Source organism: Zalophus californianus, chromosome 10 (assembly GCF_009762305.2).
Source record: "Zalophus californianus isolate mZalCal1 chromosome 10, mZalCal1.pri.v2, whole genome shotgun sequence".
Classification (NCBI taxonomy): domain Eukaryota; kingdom Metazoa; phylum Chordata; class Mammalia; order Carnivora; family Otariidae; genus Zalophus; species Zalophus californianus.
The window spans coordinates 71554979-71563891 of NC_045604.1; the positions used below are offsets into that span (position 1 = coordinate 71554979).

Consider the following 8913-nt stretch of genomic DNA (forward strand, 5'->3'; position numbering starts at 1 on the left):
GTTGCCTCCCCTCCCTGGTGGCAGGGACATGCCCAGACAAAGTGGAGCACAGAAGGGAATTCGTGTTCCCACTGTCCCTGGGGCCGGTTCACAGCAGGTGCTTGCTAAGTGGTTATTGATCCATTCCAGAAATATCCAGGTCTGCTTTCTTCCCGGCACCAGGCCTGGGCAAGCTGCGCCTTTGTGTGCGCCGGCGAGTGTGTTGTATATGGGTGTATGTGCATGCGTGTGCACACATGTCTGCATGTGTGTGCATGTGTGGAACACAAGGCAGCCGGAGACCTGGCCCTGCCTTCCTGGGAACCTCGTCCAGTGGATGGTCACTGAGCTCACAGGCAAGCCTAGATAACTTTCAGGAATTGGCCCAAACGAGGGAGCTGACCATCTGGCTCCAAGAGGGGCCTGCTGTGGTTGTATATGGGCCAGGCAGTGAGCCTGAGGCTGTCTGCCGGGGCAGCCGCACCGGGCGGGCCTGAGCAGGGCTGGAGCAAGCTGGGGATCTGAGCTCTGGAGACCTTTTGTGCAGGATTCCTGGTGGTGACAGGCCACAAGAGGGTGGCTGGGAAGCAGGGGTGGGCTGCAGAGCTGAGGGACTGTGATGGATTCTAGCTCATTTCTGAGTTCTCAGGGATCCTTGCACAAACCACTGAAGACCCCGGCTAGCATGGCCTGAACCCTAAACCCTGTGGAAGGAAGAAGGAAGTGGGTCCTGGCCTGGGCAGGGGGGCCTGCCCTGCTGACCTCCATGGGCCTGAGTGGCCTGCCCATGGAATGTGTGGATTTGGGACTCATGCTGATCCCTGCATCTTTGAGGTTTAGGGAGGCCTGGCCTCCCAGAGTGTTGGGGCTGGTGGCCCAGCAGAGCTGTCCCCAGGCTGTTGCAAGGGGGGTCTGGAGCCTAGGAGGGAGGTGGGCAGGCATGGGAGCCCAGGGGCAGGATCTAGGTCTCTACCTCTCCCTGCCTTAACCTTCATTGAGTTCACCACCACCCAAGTCACCTCTGATAGGCAGGTGGGGGCGCTCGTCTTGGCTCAGAGAGGGTAGCAACTTGTCTGATGTGTCCCAGCAGATGTGGGCCCCAATTCCAGTCCCACCAGTTCCCTGCTGTTTGGGACTCACGAGTGAGAAATTGAAGCTGAGGGAGGGGGTGCAGGAAAAGGAGCCAGGGCCCAAGAGGGACCGAGGGAACAAGGAGTCCCTGGGGGTCCCAGGGCACCAGGAACAGCCCTTACCTCCCCCACCCCATTGCAGTAGGAAAGCACAGCCGTGGGTGAGTCACCCTGCTGATGTTATTTCAAGGAGTCTTGGGGTGATTCAGACACAGGCAGTGGGGGCCATGGGAGATCAAAGTCTTCCTCCTCTAGGACGCTCCGCTGGGCCCCTGCTTTTTCTGCTGGTATCTGTTGCTGCCCCCCAGGGGTGCCCTTCAGGGATACAGTGAGGACGATGTTGGCAGACAGTGAGGCAGGGCTGGGAGCAGGGAAGCCCCTATGAGGGGATCCGGGGTTGGGTCCAGTGCACCTGCTGCAGCTCCCCTCCCACTGGGGAGCTTCAGCCCCCAGCCCAGCGCTGCAGCAGCCCCCCATCTGGTGTGCCGCCACCCACCTCCCCCTGAGGCACCACGGGGCAGCCAGAGGGAGTAGGTCAGGTTTTTATTGGAGGACAAACATAAATAAAAAATGGGGGTTTGACCGGAGACAACAGGAGCGCTATTTACAAACATACAGCATGGGTCCTGGGGCTCAAAGGAGGGTGAGCAGGGCCGCAAGAACCCAGAGGACCGCATGGGCTGCCGGGCAGGGCGCGGAGTTCTGAACAGAGGACTGCCGGGGCCCCCGCTTCTGGCCACCCAGCCCAGCCTGTTGGAATTGTAGTTCTGGGATGATCCGATGGATCCAAGTATGGTGGGAGGTGACCCGGATGTAGACTCCTGGGCGGTTCCGGCGGGCGCAGCCCTCGCCCCAGCTGATCACCCCAGCCTGCAGCCACGACTGACCCACCAGGCACACCAGGGGTCCCCCCGAGTCGCCCTGTGGGAGAAGGAGAGGTGCAGTCAAAGCCCACGGGCCCAAGAGCCAGCCTCTGTGGCACCCAGGTACACGCACACACTCTGCCTCCCCTTGTCCCTCTCCTCCGCTCCTCCAGGAACATCCCTGCCCGGGACCCCCATCCCATCACCCACTGGCTGGTCCTTCCTTTTCTGCCTTGGGGTGCCCATTTCCCTAGCTCCCCCAGACTGCCTGCTCTGATTCACGTCCGAGGGGCTTTTGAAGTTTCCTGGCCCACTGCAGACCACTAAACCGGCCGACCATGCTGGGTGGGGTCCGGGAGTCTGCGTTTCCCAGCTGATGGAATGCCAGGCTCTGGTGTGGACCACAGCCCCGCCTACAGGGGCAGCCTGGGCCCAGCCAGGCTGGCTCCGGCCTCGAGCTGGCCCTAGGGAGCAGGGCTCGGCCTCGGGCATGGCCCACCCCGGCCCCTACCTTGCAGGCGTCCTTCTTGCCCTCGGCAAAGCCGGCACACAGCATGTCGTCCTTGATGGCTTTCGCCTGGAAGCCGGACTCGGTGTCTTTGCTGTAGAGCAGGTTGCACTTGGGTGTGTCGATGATGGGCACCGCGAGCTTCTGCAGGACCCGCGGGTTGGGCAGGCGGTCTGGGGAGGGTGAAACGGCCTGCAGCTCAGTGCACGGTCTTACCGAGGACCCCATGGCCCTGGGTTCTTGAGAACCGCTGATCTGCCCCTTCTCATTTCTTGCTTGGGTTGAGACCCCCTTCTCCCCACATGCCTGTGGCTCCTGAGCTCCGCTTTCCCGTACCCACGCCCCCCGTCAGAGGAGAGAAGTGTACCAGTATCAGCAGAAGAGTGTTGGTTCAGAGTGCCCCCCCCGCCACAGACTGCCCTTCTCTAGACCTGTCCCCCACTCTCCCCCAGCTCTGCCCCATTACCTTCCTCACTGGGGCTGCCCCAGCCGGTGACCCAGCAGTTCGTGCCCGTCTCAAAGACGACCGAGGGGTCAGGCACGCACACGGGGAGGATATAGTTGGTGAAGGTCACCGGTGCCTCCAGCTCCACCAGGGCCACGTCGGCACTGGAGGCCATGCCCTGGTACAGTGGGTTGCTCTCCACCCTCTTCACCCGGGCGTACACAGCGTGTGGGCCTGGCCTCACCAGCTGCCGCGCCCCAAGCAGGACCTGGTACAGGGATGTCTGGGAGGTGCTGGTGGGAAAGAGCAGACGGCTGGTGTGAGACCAAAGAGGGACTGGGAGGGGTTGGACGGAGCTTCGAAACAGGGAGGGGCTGGGGTGGTCCCTCTGCTACCAGCCCCCTCCCCGCCCGCCTCGGTGCCTGCATGTGGTCTTCAAAAAAGTCCTCCCCAGGGGGACGCACAGTAGGGTTAGAAGCTGAAGCATCTTTAATTCCTGACTTGAATGCCCAGACCCACCCTTGGCTACCAGATGACTTTGGGCAAGTCACCTAGCAAGTTCTCTGTGACTCTTCCTCCTCTGTAACAGTCCCTACCTGGAAGGGTTGAAAGAGATGCCACCCAGTCTGCAGCTGGGGGCCAGCCCGTGAGCCTTGGGCAAGCGACCTACTCCCTCTGAGCCCACATTTCTGAATTTAAGTTGTGAGTTTGTTAAAGAATCGCAGCGCTGTGGTGAGGCAAGAGCCCAGATCGGGGTTTGGGGCCAGGCGGCTCCTAGTATGGTGGCATGGGGGACCTCAGCCCGAGGGCTTATCTGGAACCCAAGTCCCAGTTGGAAAGGGAGTGTCCTGGATTCGAGGTATGGGAGGGGGTTAGGGACGCGGCCCCCGGCCTGGCAGAGCACCTCACTGGGGAGACTAGCAACGGGGGGTGGACCCTTCCCCGCCAGACTGCGGACTTCGGGGCTACGGGGCGGGGCCCGGGTTGCGGGGCTCAGAGCCCCTACAGCAGCCAGGTTGGGCGCCCGACCGGGCGCGGCGCTGTCCGAGGTGCTGGAGCCCTTGCTGGGGGTGGAGGGAGCCTGGGGGCTGGCTGACTCACTTGGAGAAGCAGTGCGCGGCGGTGAGGACCCATCGCTCTGTGATGAGGCTGCCCCCGCAGAAGTGGCTTCCGTTGCGCTGGATGCTGACCTGCCAGGGCCACTCGCCCACCGAAGCGTCCTGGCCGCCCACCATCCTGTTCAGCATCCTCGGGTGCCCGCACACTAGGGGACAAGGCCGGGGCGGCGCTCACTGGGGGGGCCTTCTGGTTTCCAATCCCACACTCCAGCTTCCATTTTCTGCCCAATTCTGGGCCCTCTCTACCCTTGACCTGCATGGAGACCTTGGGCAGGTGGGGGGCGAGGGCAGCCGGACACAGGCAGACCCCTCCCGGCTGTGGGAGAGTCCCCCCCGCCCCTTCACTTCTGAAACGGTGACCTCAGACCTACCTCTCGGGTCATGAGACACGGAGAGGGTTCAGATAATTCTCAGTAAGGTCTTGTCCCAGGGCCAGGCAAATGGAAGCTTCCGGAGGGACAGCGGGCACTGGAAGGGTCCCCATAGCATAGGTGATGCTGCGGGGTCTGTTACTGTTACAGCAGGATGGTCCTCAGATTGTCCTTAGCCTCCCTGCTGTCACTTTTCCCTGCCTGCCTCCTCTGTGCATCCTGCTTCGCTGGGCTCCTATGCCCGCTGCACCGTGTAGCAGGCCCTCCTCCTTCTCTCCTGTCTTGGCTCTAATTCTGCGGAGCCACACAGCTGTTCTTACTTTGGGATCCCCCGTGCCCTACCCCTGGATTCTGGGTCTCCCTCTGGGTGTGTGTGCGTGCGTGCGTGTGTGTGTGTGTGTGTGTGTGTGTGAGAGAGAGAGAGAGAGAGAGAGAGCCTCTGGCCAGTCCTGCTGCTCTCAGACCGGCCCCCGCACTTGTCCCCCAATCCAAGGGCCTCAGATGCTTACCGCTTGATGCTGCGGCTCCCGGAGTCCCTGGAGGTGAGAAAAAAGGGGTGATCATCCGGCTTTGCCAAAGCCAAGGTCAGCTTCTCCCCTGCCCACTGCTGGTCAGAGCAGCCCCTCCTCCGTTCCACTCCCAGCCTCCTGAGGACACCGAAGGACAGTCCACAGACAGGCCTAGCAGGAAAGGCCAGGCGGCTTCTGTGTCTCCAGAGGCCCAGAGCTTATCTGCAAGGGCGGACAAACTCCCTGCCACACGGGAGCCAATCAGGAGACGCCAGTGAGGGGACCCCCATCATGGCTTGACTGTGCTGCTTCTCTCCTCGGAGTCTCCCTCCACGCCCTATACCTGTCCCTGTCTGGAAGCTCTGGTGCTGGCGGGGAGGTCTGCCTTCCCCCCCGGAACAGGCTGGAGCTGGGGTCAAGCAAGAGGCCTAGAGCGTCTCATACACAGTCTGCTCCAGCAAGAGCCAACCTCCTTAGGGTTCTTCCCGTAGTGTCCCTCAGGTCTCTGCAGTCCCTGAGGAGCAGAGAGAAGCCAGCCAGTGACATCATGGGTCAGTCCCCCCGAGATTCCCGACTCCCAAGAACTGAACACCCATCACACATCTCTGTATGTTCTGTAGTTGGAGCCCAAGACCCCATGCTGGGCCACCGCCCCCCCCAGGGGAGGGGACAGGCAGAGGGGTCGGAGTAGAGCCCATCTCCCCAGGACCCGTCACCCCCCATATCCCTGGACACAGGGAGGCACACAGGAACCTCCCACCAGCCTGCAGACCCCAGCCCAGTGTCAGCAACACTCCAGAAACACTTGCCGGTCTCCCAGTGCCCCCCAGCGTATCTGGTTCACTGGGGGAGAATCTGATCAAAGCCGGGGGGGTGGGCTCAGGACAGCTTCTCCCCACCTCAGCCCCAACCCCTTTGGTGACCAGAGGGTGTGGCAAGTTCACTCTGACCAGAGGAGGTCAGCAGTTCCACAGAGGGGCGGGGCTGCGGGGGGCTGAGCCACGCATCTCCAAGACGCTGGGGGTTTTTACAAGGACCCCCTGCTTCCTGCTAGAGCACCAATCCGAGGGGTACGCTCCCCAGTGCTGAGGGTGGGGTTGGCAAGAAGCAGGGACGGGGAGGGGCTGGATGCGGGGGGCTGAGCAGGCACAGGCAGCTCTGGCCCTCTTCAAAGTAGGGGTGCCAGGCAGAAGTGTGGGGGCGAGAATGCTGTCTGCCCAGGCCACTGATGGGGACAGAAAGTCTGCCCTGGACATTCTAGTCCCTGATTTGTGTTAACAGGTGCCCTTTTAAAGTAATAATGTCCCCTGGGCTGTTCCCTCCAGCCCCCCTTCACCTAGTATAAAATAATTTAACTGGATTGAAGACACCCGACCGGCTGCTCTTCCTAAGCCCTGATGATTCTGCTTGTAGTCGATGCTTCAGTTCACCCCAGTCCTCGTGGGCACTGACGTTCCTTCAGGCTCATTCCCTCCCTGTGTGGATTTTCCAGGGCCTTCTGGTCCACCCCCCACAGCCAGCCCCCCTTCCCTTACATGCAGCTGGAATCGTGGTCCACACCCAGGATCAAGTACACACGCCTGTGGCCCAGTGGACCCCCCTCCTCCTTGAGTTCTTTGCAGACTTCCTCAGCCCAGCTTCATGCAACTGTTTCTCATACAGGCTGAGTCTTCTGACCTCTGAGTGCTTGCTAACAACACCCCTCTGCTTGGAGGCCCTTTCCTCCTGGTCTCTACTAGTGCGAATCCTACAGGTCCTAATCCAGATCAAGGCCCAAGTGAAATGTCCCTGCCTCCAGGCAGCCCTCCTTGCTTGTGCTGTCTGTCTAGGAAGTCTGGCTCCCGGTCCTGAGCTCTCCGTCCTCCTGCTGAGCCACATAGAGCTCTGCCCACCTCGCTTTGGAGGGAGTATCCTAGTCTCATCCCACCTAGGGGCCCAGGGGCTCAGTCCAGGCAGAGCCCCCTTCCAGGGGGCCTGAGCCCAGGGAATGTACAGAGGGAGAACAGCTGTGGGGGGCAGGGCTGACCAGAAGCGGTACTGTGGAGCTCTGGGTGAGCCACGGGGGGGCATGTGCCCCCCCCCGTGTGGGCCCAGGGTCCCCATGCTCCTGTAGCTGGTCAAGGCTCAGCCGGTGGGGATGGGAGAGACTCAAGGTTTTAGGAGGTGGGGAGTGAGGATGGCGTTGAAGGAGCCCACGACTCCTGCTCACAACTGTTAGTAAAGCCAGATGCAGGCTGCTGCTTCCACTTTGGCAATGACCGTGATTACTCACCCCATTAGAAGTAATCACAGCATTACACCCCTACTGGAGATGGGCTTCCTCCAAAAACGTCATTATCCCCGTGCCAGGAAGCCAGGAGGCAGAAGCCAGGCAGCGAGGGTTGGGGAGGCCCCATAGAGCTTGGGGATACTGGGTCCTCCCCACTGAAGTGCCACCCTGGTGTCCTCTGACCCCTGGTAGGTAGCCTGGAGCCCCAGCAGAGTCAAAGCTGAGGTGACCTGGCCCGTCCCTGGGAGGTGACTTGAGGACAGGGAAGTGAGGTGGCACCAGGCCGGCCAGGCTAGCCCAGGAATGCGGGAGTGTTTCCCTGGCAGGGAGCAGCCTGCCCTGTGGGAAGGGGCCTGGCAGGTTGGGGTCCCCCTGGCTGGCAGCTGCTGACCCTGACCCAGGACTGGGAGAGGGGAAAGGGATGCAGGCCTTGCTCCTCCCCACACATCCTCCCTGTCTGGTACGAGCTGGAGCCTGCACCCCTGGCTCCCCACTCCCCCAGTGAGCCCCTACCGGCCTCCTGGGGGCTCCCAGGCTCAGGTGACAGCTCAGCCACCTCTCCTCTGGCCCAGCAGTAGGTGATCCAAGGCTTTAGAGCCCAGTGACCCCAAGTTCAGATCCTGCACACATGCAGCCCCATGTCTTTATCTGGGGGATGGAAAGAGACTGAGATGGGAGGAAGCAGATATCCCAAACCCAGAGCTTGGCCCATGAGCAACAGAGACAAGCTGGCCGGGGAGGGGGGGGGGGGGAGAGCCCCTCCCATGTTTCTGCCTCAGGGTCCTCTTGGACCTGTGCCCCCAGCCTGTCACTGGGCTGCCTTCCGCAGGTCACTGCCCCAGGAGTGAACCTTGGAGCCTTCCCACCTGCTCAGCAGGTCCCTCACTGGGGCAGGAAAGGGAGGCTGGTGCCGCAGCCCCAGGCCTGGCCTGGGAGTGGGGGATTTTGCTCGAGCTCCAGGCAGGGGGCGCCCCTCTGGGCAGGAGGGGGACCCACTTTCTGCAACCTCCAGTACTCACCAAACCACAGCAGCAGCAGGAGCAGGGCCATGGCTGGCTGTCGCCTCCTGGTCTCAGCCCAGCTGGGGCACCGAGCTGGGGGGCAGTGGTGGCTGGAGGTCTGTGAGCACTAGCTTAAGGTGCAGGGCTCCATGAACTGGGTTTTTATGCTGGAGGTGAGTGTCAGCTTGGCTATGCCACCCAACCTGTTGGCCCAGCCTGCCCAGCTCCACTCAGCCAGGAGGAGGTGCCCCAGAACCCCAACTTCTCCATGACCTGTCCCTGAACCCCGAGGGAGCAGACCCCTCACCCCAAAATAACTTAGGGTCTTGGGGGCAGGGGTGTGCCTGCCCCATTTGGGTGCTTGTGGCCTGGGATTCCACCATAACTGACCAGACACCCCCCCAACTGGCCACAGGCCCCACATAAGCTGACAGCAGTCTGTCTACCAGACCCTCCCTGTTTCATTCATTGATTCATTGGTTCATTCATTGATTTATTGAGCACCTACTTCGTATCAGGGCATCGGTGATCAACTCAGTTCAGGTCTGTGGCTTACACTGATGAGGAAGGGGACACGGAAAAGTCCAGGTCACCAGTGCTTATGGAACAAAGAAGAGCAGGGGCGCCGTCGGGCTGTGTGTGGGGGGGTATCCCTAGCTGACCCCAGCGCCCCTCACGGGTGGCCCCGACCCCCCGTCCCCTCCCCGGGGCTGCCCCCTC

The 8913-nt window shown here is 61.6% G+C and overlaps 1 protein-coding gene across 1 annotated transcript; it reads right to left on the minus strand.

Moving 5' to 3' along the window:
* Positions 1-1701: 1701 nt before the first annotated feature.
* Positions 1702-8344, minus strand: PRSS27 (serine protease 27). Its single transcript, XM_027612022.2, is given in 6 exon segments — positions 1702-2030; positions 2484-2653; positions 2947-3218; positions 4027-4189; positions 4924-4950; positions 8212-8344. Coding segments are annotated over 6 exon segments (1053 nt in total). The 3' UTR covers positions 1702-1742.
* Between the last annotated feature and the right edge of the window lie 569 nt (positions 8345-8913).